Raw genomic sequence first — 18,191 nt, 5'->3', positions numbered from 1 at the left:
TTTGTTGGTGGCTTGGTGCTGTTTTGTTGATAGATTAGTGTTGTAATTTGTTGTTTTGTAAAATGAAGAGTAATTTTTTTTTTCTATTGTTTATGTATTGCTTTGGCTATATAATTATACTATACTAAATTATTATCTAAACCTATATCGATAGAAAATAAATGCACCAACAGAACATAAAATAAAAATTATAGCATACTCCAACCAAAACTAAATACACCAACAATTGATAAACATAAAATATATCGCATTGCTTGCAAACAGACCGGTCATAAAAGAGCCAAAAGATGTGGAATATTTTTTAGTTTTCTGCTGCCAACATTAGAGCCATTTTTTCTTAGGCCAACAAAAGATTCTACACCAACACAAATCATATAGCAACAACATGGTTTCTACTGGCAAAAATTGTTCTAATCCAACACATAACATACATTAAAAGAACATTCCCAACTGCAAAAACTAGTGAGTGCTTTATATCTTCTTCTTTCTTTTGTTCAACTGATTAACAGAATTTGAAAGATTTGCCATAGTGATAAATATTTTTTCTCCTTTAATAATAAAAGGCTTGATCCTGAACTTCCTTATTCATTTGTTAACCTTCCACCTGTTTCAACGTTGACAAAAGGAGTTGGCTCCTTAAGTTCACTCCCTTTCGGTGTTGGAATTGTGCAGACATAGTAGGTGTAGGTGCAGGTGCAGCTTGCTTTAAAGACCTTTTGTTCTTCAATTGTCTAGATAAAGGGTATGCAGTTGGGACATGTCCCTATATACCCGACAATCAGTCATTAGAAACAACATAGATAGCAAGGAAAATAGAAAACAATTGAGTTTTTGAAGTTTTTAAACTTCTTGTTCTCATGTGGATTACCACATCAGGTTTTTCAATGGATGCTTTACCTTTTCTTCTAACCTACCAAGAACAAGAAAAACTAATGAGTAATTATTTAGTTTTTCAGACTCAACAAAACATAATGAAAATACTGGATGTATACCTATTGTTTTTGTGGTGCATCATTTGGAGGGACTTGACTACATACATCTAGGATATGCTCGTTTGACAAAATTTTGCTACGACAATGCCTAGCATTGTGACCTTGGATTCCACATTTGCCACACTTCAGTATTATTTGTTGCCTTTTAATTTTGGATGCACCTTCCTTCATGATTGAACCAGTTTTTCTTTTCGTCCTTTTCAGCACTGGCTCATTAGCTTTCAGTGTCTTTGATTTGGGAGGTCTATCCACTCTCTTCATAGGCTTTGGTGGGACATGTGAATTGAATGCACTCTTCTTCTATTCTTCCCTTCCATTGATTGGCAATATAGCATGCTGATAGGCCTTCAAATATGTATGCACCCTGTAACATTGGTGTGTGTATTTTTCTATATCCTTTCCTTGATAGAAAACGACAAGGTAAATCCCATTTTCTACAACCACATGTCCAATTCTGAAGGTCAACACTATATTATGTCCAATCGGAACAGGAGATTTGATAATACTTATCATCAGACTAATGGGTATGCAATCACCAAGTTTTTTAATATTCTTGTCAATGATCTTTTGAATTTTAGGACATAATGTCCTTTTTCATTTTTCCAAAGTTTTATCTCTGTTCACTTGAAGTCTTCTAATGAAATATTTCATTAACCATTCAAGTATTGACAATATTGGTTTGTCACTTGCTTTTAGAATATTGCTATTTAGGCATTTACATGCATTATTTAACAGAATATTACACCTTGGATAAGTAAAAAAGTGGGATCTGCTCCATTCTTTTGGATATTTTTTATTAATTATGCATAAGCCCCTTCATCCAACTCTTTCAATTATTGCATCCTTTGATTAAATTGATTAACTATTTTAGCTCTAGCAGCTTTTCACAACCCATTTGAAGCCAAACCTCTAAAACCAGATGTTTTAAAATTTGAGTGGAGATGCCTAACGCAAAACCCTTGTTTTGCATTAGGAAACAATTGCTGCAGAGCATCCACAAATTCCTTCTGTTTATTTGACATGAAGGTGTACTTACAATCTTCTTCAATGTGCAAATTCTTTTTCAACAGATTTAAAAATCCTTTTCATATCTCCTTGTTCTCCCTCCTTACCACAACATAACAAATAGGCAAAAAAATTGGTATTAGGGTCAATGCTAATAGCAGCCAATAACACTCCCCCACGAGGCCCCTTAGGGCGACACCCATCCACACATATTATTGGTCTACAACTATCCAAAAAGTTCATTTTCAATGCATGCAGACATACATAAAATCATTATTTTCAGCTTCCACATCACCCTCATCATCCTTATCTTCCTCCATTTTATATCCATACTCACTGTTTGAATCATCAAATGATTCACCCCTTGAGGAAGACTTATAATCATTCAAATTATTCACCCCCCTAAGCTCTTCACTTTCCTCAGCCACTACCTGCTCATTTATATATATTTCAACCTCTTATGTTCAAATTTTACAAATATATCTTGCAGGGTTGGATTTGTTGTGATTTCTTCATAAAATTTTCCTTTTTTATGAAATAAGTTTTCTCCCCTCTAATCCCCACATAGTTGCTTAGCTGATCAAAGTCCCAAGTCCTATAAATTTATACTCAACATGGTCAAATTTGATTGGTCTCTATTAGTTATTAATGAAAAATTGGCAAAAAGAAAATCAATCGGTAACAAAAATATATGAACTGCAGTTGTTTTCCTAAAGTTTTCAGATCATTAATTAAGCTCTGTGGAAGGGACAAAAAATTCCAAAAAATAGTTTCCCTTGCAGTGCAGCACCAGCTAAATGTATACCATGTACCAATAAAACAAAGGGCATAAAAAGACTAACTACGAGGGGTTGATATATAGTTTTAAACTTTTGAGATAATATAGATATTTTTCGTGTAAGCCGTCCTGTAATTATAGGTGTTTGGCTCGTTTGTCCTTTAATAAGAATGGAATTTGTGATTTGGTCCATTATCTTTTGTAACATTTGCGATTTGAGTATACATTTTGTTGGAAACTTTTAAATCTGTTGAAAATTGGCATGTGGAAATCATGTATCGGTTTAAATTTGAGGGAACATGTGACTTTCGATCACGTATGGTTTTTCAGCTAATTTTTGAGTTCTTGGTCGGACAATTTACAAAAATAATTTACCAAATCGCAAGTTCTATTTTTTAAAGGACCAAGTTATCAAAATACCTATAATTGCAAAAACAATATTCCAATAAAGCCTTCAGATTCATATATATACATATATATAAGAGGTTATTTAAAACTCGGGATAAATTACAATCAATGTTGTTGAGGTTGGTATAACTATAAATATTTTTTCATTATTTGAGAAATTACAAATAACCTTCTAATATTAACGTCTGTCTAACAACAAACCCATCTCGTTAGCATCCATCAGATTTCTACCTAATTTTTGTGGTGAACTAGCCAAAATACTCTTCTGGATTATAAATTATAATTATATATGTTTTGTATATTCTTTAAAAGTATTTTTAGGACTACTATTCCCTATAGATTATAATTATTTTACCCACCCCCAATTTTTTTTATTCTTTTTCAAATAATTTTTTAATTTTTAAAAGATTTCATCGAGAGTAAAATAGTAATGCCCACTTCACCGTCTATGAACTACATAATTAATTTTTATTTAAGGGGAGTATTTATATTATTTCAAATAAGAAATATTCATAATTATATCAAATCTCATTATAGGTAATTGTAATTTACCCTAAATCTTATGAAGGCATAAATATATCCATTTTATGTATATGCAAAATGGTAAACATTCATATTTTGTCTCCACAAAAAATAAGAAATTCCTACACAATTCACTCAAAATGGTAACCAATGTACACATAGATGTAAAGAAACAGATAAGACATTGTAGTTCACATATTGTCGATAAACAAAAAAAACCCTAAAATGCAGAATGATAAAACCTGTTCTTAAATAAAAATAACATTGAATTCCTTAATCATCAAAGTCGTCGTCGGAAACAGGTGGCGCAGGAGGCGCCAGTCCGAGTTCAAGGTCGACATCGTCAGGACGGCCAGCCATCTCTTCGTCGTTGGGATCTCCTATTTCATGTCCCAACAGTTGCAGCAAAGCAGGATTTTGCAATATGCGAACAGCTACATTGGTCACTTTTTCGCGCTGCGGATACAATAAAATTTAGAAGAAATTAGCTCATCGATCGTTTCAAGATTATATAAAACAGTAAATTGAATTTTGCCATTCGAACTATACTTCTTTTTATATTTTATCATCGAAATATTTTTTTAGGTATCAATTTATCATCTTAACATTGCGAAAGTTACACTTTGTCATATATGACCATAATTTTGTTGATTTTTCTGCGGAAAAATATGATATGTTGTGCATATGCGATAAATATCACATTACATAACCTTAGATATTACATGTGATGTTTTTCAACAAAAAACTTCATTGGAAAATAATTAAAAATGGCAAAGTGCAAAATTTCTTAAAGTTGAGATGGTATGTTGGTACAAAAAATAAATAAATAAATAAATATTAAAGTGTAAAGATGGTCATAGTTCGAATGATAAAATGTAATTAATCCTTATATAAAATGAAGAAAACCTCCTCATTTTTATGTGTTGTTAATGATAGTAAATTATACAATTGACGAAGGTTTAAAAAGATAAATTTTTACTAATTTTGAATTAAAATCATTCAATTTTAGCTTGAAATAGAACCCTATCTAGATTTATTACATTGACACCCTTGAGCTTCGATCAAAATAACATTTATCTCATATTTTTTTTACACTTACGCCCCATAGGGGGTGTAACTGTCATTTCGCAAAGAACATAAAATATTTATATAATTTGATATAATTTCAAAGAGTGTGAATGTAATACCCATTTCAAGTTAATGCTATTGCAATGTAATTTTAAGCAAGAGCGTAAACTAACCTCCTCCTTCAATCTGGCATTTTCATGGAGCAAATGCTGAAGGGTTTGATTTCTGGAGCACGTACAGCAATTTGGTCGATTCTTCAGTTCTTCAGACATGCGGACATTCTCCAACTGAATCCTCGTGTTCTCCACCCTAAGAGCTTCGTTCGCTTCTCGTACGTTTTCGTTCTAAAACATCAACGCGTTCATGTGACTATAGCTGTTATCGTTGTCGCTTAATTGTTTTTAAGAGAAAAAATAAAATGTACAAGGAAACGAATTAAGTAAATTTAGTAACAGAAAAATTATATTTTTTGTCCCATACTTTAAAAATTATACACTTTTGTTTATGTAATTCCCGTTTTTAGTCCCACAAGTTCTAAAAATTCTCAATTTTAGTCCTCTAATAGCTTTCCTTTAGCGCTATTCGAGGAGAAAAGCCACGTGCTATGAACACAACCGTTAGCTTTTCGGGCAGTAGAGCTCCACGTGTGGCCTTTTCGTTAGTTAATTACTAACGGAAGACTACCAAAGAGTGATAATTCCATAATTAATGGGAACAAAAGTATATAAATCTTGTGTTAGGAAACTAAAATCATTATTTTGTCTTTAATAGAGTGTGGTAATTAATTTAATGAATTCGATTGAGAATTTTTTAGAAGTAAAATTTCTAGGATATGATTGAATAAGTTTAGCAATTGGGGGTCTTATCCGATCCTCGGGTCCAAATTCAAATATCTACATCCAAACACAACCTTAAAAAATTAACTAAAATTTGAATTAAGCAGAGCACATATATATACCTCTTTGAGCATTATTTTGTTCTTGAACCAGGACTTGATTTGATGAGGGTCCATCCCATGATCCATGCTCCATTTCTGTATAAGGCTCTTGTCTGGATTTTTGCACTCGAGGAAAAGCCTGCACACACATATAACCATCATTTTTATTAATAATTATCGGAAATTAGGGTCTAAAACTGTGTCTGTATGCGTGCGTGTATTTTAGTTTTATTTAATCGAAAGTAAGAGCAAAGAAACTAAAATTAAATAAAATAAAGAAAAATGAAAAGGAAAAAAAACCCTATTGCACGACCTCATAATAAGCGATATCGTGCATAAACAAAAAAATTATTGTCCCAACAGATCAAACTGAATTAGCACACACAAAAATACTAGTACTTGTACATAAAAGGTGGGTTCCGAAAATACTGAAAATAAATAATCATATAAAACCGCAGTCAAAGTACACTAGATGTGTTTGAAAAAATTAAATTTTTATTACATTTATTTAATTAAATAAAACGACAAAAATGAGGTAAATAATTAATTAAAATTAATAAAATAAACTAAACTTAATTGAATATGCACTATAGAGAATTAACTTTATAAAAAAAGTAAATATATTTGAGGCATTTTAATCCCGAAATATATATATATATATATACAGCCAGCCAATAGTAGTTATTATAAATCTCACCCAAATTAATTAATAGCATAGACTAATTGAAATGGTAATAAGTGGGCTGAGCTGCCCAGAGTCGCAGACACAGTTTGAAATTTGTTTCAAGAATGTCGGAAAGGAAACAGTTTTGATTGGGGGAAGGAATCCAAATTGTATAAGGAAATTTGATCTAAATGATACAACATGTTCTTTTCTCAGTTCATTTGTAATGGTGCACACATTGATTCTCACTACTTTTCATAATTCCTAAATTAAAATATTGGATTTCTTAATTGATTTATGATTTAAACAATGGAGGGTTTCTTTTGTTGTTTTCTGCAAATGGGGATTAATTAAGAGCTTTTTTAGTGAAAATTAAGGAAAAAACAAACCAGATCTTTTACCAAATAAAAGGTAGAACATCAATTAACTAATACCTAAATTGATTTTAAATCAAATCCAGCTGCAAAATTAACCCAAGTCCAGGAACGATTTAAAATCTGTATCATCAAAAAATTAAAAAATTCATGCAACTAGTTATATATAGTCGAAAAATGGAGCATCAAAACACGACAGAAACCATGCTATGTTTGGCACTTGGTTTTAGTGAGGAAATGTTTGTACCTCGTGGTTTATCAGTTGATCATTCCTTTTCTCATTAAAAGTCAACATCCAAACATAACTTAAAACATAAAGGAACAACAAAGGCCAACTTTATATATGTGTGTGTGTGTGTGTGTAAGACTTACTCTTCAAGTTTTTGGAGTTTCCGAGGACTATGGATCAAGGGTGGAGTGCGGGTCTCCTTCCCAGAACTAGATCCAGCATCAAAAGCCATGGATTTTCAGACTGTTGTTTCACTCTACGTAACCCTAGCAGATAAGATGCCAGGTGTATTTGCAAAATCAGAGGATGGTTAATTTGATGTGGGTAATTATAAACATGAGTTGTAGGCATATATATATAGAGGGGGAGAGGTGGGCTATGGCCAAAATAGTGTAAAGATTTTGAAAATATTGGGGGGGGGGGGGGTGACAAAGTTTTGATAATTAAGGTGTTCTAAATTATTTTCTTGAAATGAAATTTTTTGAATTGAACTTTCTCTTGGAAGTGTGTTATTACAGCTGTATTTTCATCATTCAAGCAACTGTAATTAATAGCATATCTATGTGGCTAATTATTAATTCTTTAATTATATTTTGGACATAATTAAAATTGAAAATAGTTACTTGAGATTTATTTGTAATAAGAGTTACTCCAATCGTGTTATTTTAGGTTCTCGTCTTCTTAAATATGCACGTGAACTAGTTAGTTGAAGAGCAAACGTACACATAATTTAACTATATAGCAGCTTATTTATGAGTATGTGCAGTTAACTCAAGTTCCGAGCGAGTTCTGATTATGATTTTGGGGCCCATGTTTTTCATGATAATTCCGTTTTTGAGGAGTCTACTTGAAACAAAAGTCAGCACGATCGATATCATTTGACAATATCGTTATGTTCTTTCTATTTTAACTTGATTCGTATGAGAATAACATTTAAATAAAAAGATCAACTTTTTCATGAAGTGATTTAGAAAAAAGCAAACTTTAGTTAGTTAATCATATGATTGTTCATTAAATGTCGAGTAAAATTAATAATGTAAGATCCGCATCTATATGCATTAGATATGCACAGTTAATCATTAATTCGATATTTACCCGTTGAGTTAGTTATAGACCGTTAACCATTTCCCGCAGCATATATCCAGCTAACCGTATATACTTAATTAATTAGATTACCAAACCTGGCATATAATTACGAATATGATCGATTATACATATATGTCATATCGTGCGATTCAAGATTCATTCCAACCCTAACAATACGAATCGTTTTAATGACAATTTACATAATATATACACAAAATATTAAATTTATTTGTATACATATCTAATATCTTTCATAGTTGAATTTAAATCACTTTCGTTTTGTTTTTTTCTCAGCTGACCCAAAAAATTACAAGTTAGGATGAGGATATAATCATGCGTATTGATTGTATCACTCGTATAATTATTCAAATGTCCAAATTATCACAGTAAACTAGCAGTGACTCTCATTGAAATAAGAAAAATAATGAAAAGTAAATCATTGAACTTTTGTTAAAAAATATTATTACGTTACAATGACGAATATTTAATGAAAAGAATATGTATAGTGAACTGTGTTTCGAAAAACTTCATGTTGTAGGAAATGATGAATGAGTTGTAAGAACATTAATTTGGAAGGGACACAGATCTCTGAAAGGGTGTGTAAAATAAACCAAAACTTGAAAGTTATATTGGTTTCATTTTCAATAACTTCCCAAAATTTCTTCAAAATGCCTCAAAATGGAAATTTAGTAACATAAATTTAGTAAATAATCAATTTGAAATATCTTTACACCCTTTTTTGTTGTTATATGGTCTAATAGATGTATAAGTGAGACTTGATTTTTCATTTCAACAATTGATGAATAGGAAATTACATTTAGAATGAAAAATTAATATGCATAATACATCCTTAATTTTGCCGAATGCTAACTAATTTGCGTCGTTGCATTGTACATTATTTGACAACATCACCAAACCTAAGAAACATTTTTGGTGAATACATGTAATAGATACAACAAGGAAGATGTTGATGCAAAGTCGTCCAAAATTTACGACTTCATTGTGATAAGTCATATGGTTCTCCTGTTTCCAGTTCTTTTAAAGTTTCTAAATAATGTTTGTGAGGTAATTGAGACGAACTTTTATGTGCGTCAGCAGGGATATGCATTTTTTTTTCTATTTTAATCGTAGAATGCATCAAATTAAGAAATTTTAATATAAAATGCAGTAAATGAAAAATTTAATGAGCCGTAAATATGAAATTGTAATTTTAGTCATTTATGTTAAGAGGGTAAGCTACCATCATCCTACAAGTAACATACTAGCAAGTCCAATCTTGCAATTAGCCGTTTTGTTGCAATTTTGGTCATTCGGATAAAAATCAATGAAATACAAAATATCAAAATTTTCTGCCAAAATAATGCAACATAAGAAGTCACATCCATAATTGGCATCCAATTGGCAAAAACCCTAGTTGCTCCAGCGGATAACTTGTTTATTTTCGCTAGAAAAGCTAAAATTGCTCAATTTAAAGAAAGAGTTAAAAATTATAATGACAAACTAAAATAATTTTGAAGTAACTCAATTTAAAGAAAAATATTAAACTTTGTAACCGTATTATTAAACTAATTGATTTCAACTAAACACAAAATTATTTAGACATAAAATCGGAAGCTTGTTCTTTGAAAAAACAAAGAAAGAAAGAAAGGAATATAAACAAAAATTGAAAATCAAAAACCATATACATATCTAAAAATAGAAAATATTAAACTATCTGTAAATATTGCCAAATTCTAAACGGAATTAAGAAAGAATAGTGGAAAAAGGTATCACAAAAATTCCTATCCACAAAAATGTTATACAATAAGACTTTCAAATAATTAAGTACAAAATTTTAAGAATAAAATATTATTAAGAACTTTAACGCCAGGAAAAAAAAAAACTAATTTGTGGAAGAAAACTCCGATTATATATATATATATATATATCAAGATAAAAATCATCATAACACACGGATGCTTATGCCAAGTACATACGATTGTGTTATATAGGCATGTAACATCATTTATTCACAAACTTGGCCTTTATGTTAGGGTAAATTATATTTTTGGTCCCATAAGTAGACTTATTTTCAATTTTGGTGCCACACATAGGTCAATTTGCACATTGAATTCCATATGTGGCTTTTTTTTCAATTTGAGGACCATTGAGGGATTTCTATCCAATTAATAACGACAGTTGCTCTCTCCGTTAGTCAATACAATCAAAATTACATTTTTGGTCCTTTTAAGTTGATTAGTTTACAATTTTGGTCCCACGCTCAGACCAATTCGCACATTTACATGTGGGGCCAAAATTGGAAACAAGTCCACTTATGGGACCAAAAATGTAATTTACTCTTATTTTGATTGTATTGACTAACGGAGAAAGCAGCTGTCGTTATCAATTGGATGGAAATCCCTCAATGGTCCTAAAATTGAAAAAAAAAATACATTTGGGACTCAATGTGCGAATTCACCTGAGTGTGGGACCAAAAGTGGAACCGACTTATGGAACAAAAAATGTAATTTACCTTTTATGTTACCCTAATTTTACAACTCTAGATCCAAAGAGAGACAGAAAATAATGCAGATTGACTCCAAATGCAAAAGATGTTCCTCCAATATAATAATTTATGCAAACATCAGCGGAACATGAAAGAAAACAAAGCAAAAATAAAACTCAATACATAATATTGTGATGCAACATTAATAATCAACAGAAATTTTCGGTTATAAATTCTGAAATCAACATCATTCGCCTATGCATTTTCTACATTCATATAATTTTACAATACAATAGCAACATAAACAACAAAGTCATATTTCATCAAGATTTAAGAATATTAAAAATCACAAAATGATATCCAACAAAGAAATTAATTAACAATTATGTTAGAATTTGAAATTTAAGGATAGAGGAAGACGACTAACGTATCTTTAAGAAAAACAACATCGTTATTTATTAAGCATTCTAATTTACCGTAAATATTTTAAGAATACATAAATTTTGGAAACATAAATAATGAAAGTTTGGAAAATAAGAAAGGTGGACTTTGGAAAATAAGGAAGGTTACTAATTTTAATATTCACCATTAATATTTACCTACTAATTAAGTATTTTTACAATTAAAAAAAATTCTAAAAATGCACCATTTAGTCATAATTAAAGGATTTTGGGTCAAAAGAAGATATTGGCATGGTGTCAAAACAACAAAAGATATATATAACTATACTAATCTAATACTTTTATCCAAAATGAATTTTAATTTTTATAGTTTGTACTCATCAAACATTAATATATTTTTAGACCAAATAATAATTTAATTTTAAAAACAATAAAATACATCCTAGAAATTATCTGAAATAAAAATAAGTATAATTTTATAACTATTTATTATATATATTAAAATAAAAATTTTCTAATATTTTCATTAGTAAAATTTTCAGCATAATCAACTTCAAAAAAAAAAAAAAAAATACTGCTAAAATCAACAACGACCTAATTATGGAGCAACTATTTTTCTTACTACCTAAATCAGCTACAAATTTCCACTATTTTGCCACGAATTTGTATAGTTGACAATGACACTATTTCTTATAGCGATTACGATAGTAAGTAGTCCTTATACTCCAATATAGTAGTTTATATTAGGTTCAACCCCGGATACATACATGATATTTAACATAAATTTTTTGTAGTTAATTGCAATTTTAGTCCTAAACGAAAGGGCCTTTTGCAATTTTCATTTCGTATCTCTAGAAATAGCCAATCTTGGTTCCATACTTCAACTTTTTAATGCAACCTTGGTTCCGCGGTTATGAACTTGATGAAAAGATCACGTGCTGGGAAACATCCCATATTATTGTCATTTTTAGTTATTTTCAAATTTATGCATGTCTTAATTGTATGAGTGTACAACTTCTCTAAACTTTCTTACAACTGAATATTATTCCAAATTACAAAATCAGGTCCAAACTTATCACTTGGATTGATTGCATAGTTGCTTCTATCCATAGCCCCATCACTTGATTCCTTACCACTGTGAAAGTCATAACTACTTCCACTTTACAAATTCCTCTATGAAGATGAAGTTTCAGGATCAGTCACTAGTCAAGTCCATCTACATATTTTGTCTATGTGTTTTTCAAAAAGTGCATCATCCAGTCTCATTTCTCTCACTATCGTAACTATCTCCTAAGTTGTAATAACTATCATACATTTCATTGTCATTCCCATCTTCAGCATTGTTTACCGCAATCCTATAATATACCCATCTATCTTATGACACGTGGCCTTTCTATCAAATTTTTAACGACAGGACTAAACTTGCATTAAAAAAAATTAAAATACAAGATCAAAATTGGCTATTTTCAACAGCATGCAAGGAAAATTACAAAAGGCTCTATAGTTTCTGGGACTAAAAATACTATTAACTCAATATTTTCGAGATGGTTAGAACATGTAACCTAAAAATGCTCGTAGGTGGGGATAAAGTTTAATATCCTAAAATGCTTATTTACTGATTAATTTAAAATTAGAAAAAAATTATTTTTTAGTCCTGTTAGTATTTTATGGCCCAAAACCGAAGCCCACAACCCAAGCCCACTATCACTTGGAAGCTCACTACCCGGTACCCGACCCACTTCCCTAAACCCGACCCAACTCATCTCGATATAAAAGCTCCCCCTTTCTAAACCCTAATCAGACTTCTCTCCTTCACCTTCGGTCTCCGCCGCTTCCCTTCTTCTCCTTCTCACACCCGATCATGGTGGTTACAACCGCTCACCGGCGGTTTCCAAGAGCCAACCGATGGCTCTTCTGGAAACCGCCTAACGGTCTGATACTCCAAGCCGTTACTTCGACCCCTTAAATAAAGAGCCCCATTCTCTCTCTGAGATAGAGTTTTTTTCCGCGTGAGAGAAATCTGTTTTCCTACTCTTCCTGTTCACTGAAATATCTGTGTGTTCCTGACTTGTATAGTGAGTAGTGGTGGTCGGTTCTCTGTGAGTACAGATCTTTGTGATCTGAGTTGGTTTCGGGTACCGCAGGTGTTGGTGCAACCATGATACTTGCTGGGTTGTTTGGGTCCGGTATTTTGTGACCGTGTCCCTCGAAATATTGGATCTGGCTCTATTTCCTAAGCCACATTCAAACAGGTTTTTTGATTCCTTTATTTTACTGTACCCATTCATTTTCCTTGTAATATTTTTGTTAATATTCGGCCTGTAAATATCAAGGAGTTTTATACTCCATTTCAAGTGTAATAGTTGGTTAGGTGATTTGTTTACCACTGGAGGGTTATCCCCTACAGTGGTATCAGAGTCTGCATCTCTGATCCGAGCAGATCCTGGTGGCGGTAATTTCATAAACCCCTCCTCCTTTCGGTTTATTGTTTACTCACTATTCCGCTTATATTACTGTTATCTCTTTCCTTATTCTGTATTACTCTTATTTGCCAAGGTGAAACCCCCTAACATCCCTCTTGGCCGCACCCTTGAGATCGTCGGGTATCTAGTAGGGACTTAGGCTGGTGAGCCTTGGTCTTGGTATATCTGTTATACTATTGGTCTTGGTATATCTGTTCTTGTTTTGGTATATCTGTTATACTATTGTTCTTGGTATATCTGTTCTTGTTTTGGTATATCTGTTATACTATTGTTCTTGGTATATCTGTTCTTATTTTTTGGTATATGTGTTATACTATTTCTTTATCAGCAATACTATCTTGTGCTTAAAACATTGTTCTCGTTTTTTCTCTAAAAATTTTTCGAAATATTTCTGACGTTGCCTATAAAATCAAATTTTTTTTTTCAAAACCTTGTTTTTAAAAAATGGCTGGCTATAATCACTTACCTTTTGACGGCAAAACCGATTTTTCAATATGGCAACAGAAAATGAAAGGCATCCTTATCCAACAAAAGGTTTTCAAAGCCATTGAAGGTAACTAATGTTGAAAATGTTTCTGAAGAAAAGAAAAAGGAAAACGATGAGTTTGCTTACTCCTCCATAATTCTGAACCTGTCTGATTCTGTTTTACGAAAAGTAGGTAAATTAGAATCTTCAAAAGCCTTATGGGATAGATTAGAAGAACTGTACACTGAAATCTCTTTGCCTAACAAACTGTTTTTGTTAGAAAAATTTTTTAGATACAAACTTGATCTTTCTAGGAATATTGATGAGAATCTAGATGACTTCACGAAATTAATCCAAGATATTAAACTTGCTGGTGATAAATATATTGATGAATATTCTCCTATTGTGTTACTAAATGCCATACCTGAATCTTACTCAGATGTTAAAGCTGCCATTAAGTATGGTAGAGATGATATTAATCTAGAAACTGTGATTAGTGGGCTAAAGAGTAAAGAGTTAGATCTTAAGATCAATAAGCCTAGTCAGAATCAACATGAGATCAATATGGTTAGGGGTAGAACCAAATTCAGAAATCACAGGCATAGTAGGAGCAGAAGCAGGTATAATAACAGTAGGAGTAAGTCACGACCTAGAGAAAACAACCTGAAAAATGACAGAATAAAGGATAGACGCTGCTATAACTGTGGTATTAAAGGCCACTACATAAAAGACTGTAGGAAACCTAGAAGAGAAAATAGAGATAAAAACTATGATGATAAAGAAAAGACTAATAATGTGTCCGTTGAATCAAATGGTGAAGTCTTCGTTGTATACGAAGTTAACTTTGTGAACTCTTTTGATATGAATGAATGGTTAATTGACTTTGGTTGTACTTTTCATATGAGTCCTTTTAAAGACATATTTTCAAATCTGAGATATGAGCATATTGGGTTTGTGTCTATGGCTAATGAGAAAAAATGTGAAATAAGAGGTCTTGGTGATGTTGCATTATGTTTTGAAGGTTATAAAATGATTTTGAAAAATGTTAGATACGTACCTGATTTGAGTCATAACCTGATTTCTTATGCTGCATTAGAAGAAGACGGGTTAGAAGGTAGGTGGGGAAAAGGCACTATGAAAATTATGAAAGGATCTTTGGTTGTCTTTAAAGCTGAACGAAAACGAAATCTTTATATTTGCACTGCCACATATGATAACTTTGCTGCATTTATTTCTGAAAACTACAAAACAACTCTTTGGCATAAAAGACTTGGACACATAAGCATGAAGGGTCTTGATTTTCTAAGAAAAGATGGGATTTTGAATGATAAACTTGATAAGTTAGACTTTTGTGATGAATGTGTTATGGGTAAGCATCATAAGGTTCACTTTCCTATATCCCCATCCCCAAACCCATCTATGTCAACTTGCATTTTAGACTATGTCCATGCTGATGTTTGGGGTCCATCCAACGTGCCTACTCATGGTGGTAATCGATATTTCCTTTCTGTGATTGATAACTATTCTAGGAAAGTGTTTGTGTTTTTAATGAAACATAATCAGAAGTTTTTGATAAATTTGAAAAATGGAAAACCCTTGTTGAAAATCAGACTAGTAAAAAACTAAAATCTCTTAGGACCGATAATGGCTTAGAATTTTGTAATAAACAGTTTTCTGAAATGTGTGATAAGCATGGAATAAGAAGGCATAAGACTAACCCCTACACCCCCCAACAAAATGGGGTAGCTGAACGAATGAACCGTACCTTACTTGAAAAGGTGAGATGCCTACTGATTAGTTCTGGTTTGCCCAAAACGTTTTAGGGAGAAGCTGTCTTAACTGCTACACATTTAATAAATTTGTCTCCCTCTGTGCCATTATCTGGAAAAGTTCCTGAATTTATGTGGAATGGTAAATTGCCTGATCTATCTTACTTATGTGTGTTTGGATGTTCTGCTTTTGTTCATCAGAATGTTGATAAACTTGAACCTAGATCCCTCAAATGTATTTTTATTGGTTATCCTGAAGGGGTGAAAGGGTATAGATTGTGGGTTAGGAGTCAACCTGGTCTTAAAGTCTTAATAAGTAGAGACGTTACTTTTAACGAAAATGAAATGCCATGCTTAGAACAAACTCAATCCATAGGAATAGAAACCACTTTCAACAAAGTAAGTATAGAGAATAACCAAGAAGGGGAGGGATTAGAGAACAATCAAGAACAAAATGCAGAAAACCTTGAAAACTTAGAAGGTACAAACCCGGTTAATAACCCCCTAGATAATTACCTACTTGCCAGAGATAGGGATAGGAGACAAACTAGGATACCCTCAAAACTTAGGGACTTCCATACTAGCCTTAATACTGAGCTAGGAGAACCTTCCAGTGTTGAAGAAGCCTTAAAATCCGAAAAATGGCTTACTGCTATGAAAGAAGAAATGAAATCATTACTTGATAACAAAACTTGGGTTCTTGTTCCAAAACCAAAAGATGCCTCCATTGTAGACTACAAATGGTTATTCAAGATAAAACAGGAAAATCCCATAAAATACAAGGCCAGACTAATTGCTAAGGGATTTACACAAAAAGAAAGTATAGACTATAATGAAATTTTCTCACCAGTTGTGAAATATACTACAGTCCGTGTTATACTTGCTCTTACTGCGTATTATGACTGGGAATTAAAACAAATGGATGTAAAAATTGCCTTCTTACATGGAGACTTGGATGAAAATATTTACATGACACAACCTTTTGGCTTTTCTGATAGGTCTAAACCTAATCATGTCTGTTTGCTGAAAAAATCCTTATATGGTCTTAAGCAATCCCCTCGTCAATGGAACAAAAAATTCGATGTGTTCATGATATCTTTAAATTTCACTAGGAGTAACCATGATCATTGCCTCTATTTCAAATATGTGAATGATGCCCCTATCTTCTTAGTTTTATATGTTGATGATATGTTAATTGCTAGCCCTAGTTTAGAACTCATTCATGTGTTACAAAAGGATTTATGCAATGCGTTTGAAATGAAAGACCTTGGTAATGCTAAACAGATTCTTGGCATGAGCATTAGTCGTAACAGATATTCATATACTATTCTTCTAAATCAGAAAACCTACCTTTTGACTGTTCTCAAAAAGTTTTCAATGGAAAATGCTAAGCCTGCTGCTGTACCATTAGCAGCTCACTTTCAGCTCTGTAAAAATCAAAGTCCTAAAACAGAAAGTGATATTCAAAAAATGAGTAAAATTCCTTACTCAAATGTGATTGGTTCTATTATGTTTCTAATGGTTTGCTCTAGACCTGATGTTGCTTATGCTATTAGTTGTTTAAGCAGATATATGTCCAATCCCGGTTCCCCCCATTGGGAAGCTTTGAAATGGCTACTTCGTTATTTGCGTGGATCTATAAATGTTGGTATCAAATTCTCCAGAAATTCTGAAAATGCAAAGCTTGTAGGTTATGTAGATTCCAACTATGCTAACGATAGGGATAGTCGTAAATCCACCACTTCCTATATGTTTACTTTTTGTGGCTCATGCATTAGTTGGAAATCCCAACTCCAACATATTGTTGCTTTATCTACTACTGAAGCTGAGTACATTGCTACAACTGAAGCCTTTAAAGAAGCATTATGGCTCAGTGGTCTGTTAACTGAAATTGGTTTTTTAAAGGAAAAACCTGTGATTCATTCTGACAGTCAATCATCCATTCAACTATGTAAAAATCCTGTATTTCATGATAGAATAAAGCATATAGATGTTAGGTACCACTTCATTCGTGATATTGTGAGTAAGGAGTTGATAAGATTAGAAAAAATCAGTTCTGAAGAAAATTCTGCTCACATGGGCACTAAGTGTTTGCCTCTAGAAAAATTCAGTAAGTGCTTAAAAATACTCTTGTTAAATCCTGACTGATACTTCTGTGTTCTGTTTAGTGTTTTTATATTGCAGGTACAACCATGGAGTATTTATTGGCAATGATGAGAAAACCAGATCCAAAACCCCAGACCTACCAATGGGTATTTGGTCCAAGGTGGGGTATGTTAGTATTTTATGGCCGAAAACCGAAGCCCACAACCCAAGCCCACTATCACTTGGAGGCTCACTACCCGGTACCCGACCCACTTCCCTAAACCCGACCCGACTCATCTCGATATAAAAGCTCCCCCCTTCTAAACCCTAATCAGACTTCTCTCCTTCACCTTCGGTCTCCACCGCTTCCCTTCTTCTCCTTCTCACACCCGATCATGGTGGTTACAACCGCTCACCGGCGGTTTCCAAGAGCCAACCG

At 32.4% G+C, this 18,191-nt stretch overlaps 1 protein-coding gene across 1 annotated transcript; it reads right to left on the bottom strand.

Annotated features, from left to right (window-relative positions):
- Positions 1 to 3,921: 3,921 nt before the first annotated feature.
- LOC148786734 (homeobox-leucine zipper protein ROC8-like) lies at positions 3,922 to 7,287 on the bottom strand. Its single transcript, XM_088886176.1, has 4 exons — positions 7,121 to 7,287; positions 5,732 to 5,849; positions 4,947 to 5,117; positions 3,922 to 4,161 (listed from the first exon to the last, which is right to left on the bottom strand). Exons 1-4 carry the CDS (start codon positions 7,207 to 7,209, stop codon positions 3,979 to 3,981), a joined length of 561 nt encoding a protein of 186 aa, XP_088742302.1. The 5' UTR covers positions 7,210 to 7,287; the 3' UTR covers positions 3,922 to 3,978.
- Positions 7,288 to 18,191: the final 10,904 nt, after the last annotated feature.

Source organism: Sesamum indicum, linkage group LG10 (genome assembly GCF_026168435.1).
Source record: "Sesamum indicum cultivar Baizhima isolate 11 linkage group LG10, ASM2616843v1, whole genome shotgun sequence".
Taxonomy (NCBI): Eukaryota; Viridiplantae; Streptophyta; class Magnoliopsida; order Lamiales; family Pedaliaceae; genus Sesamum; species Sesamum indicum.
Note: the sequence above shows the minus strand (reverse complement) of the source record. Positions and strands in the feature narration are given on the sequence as shown.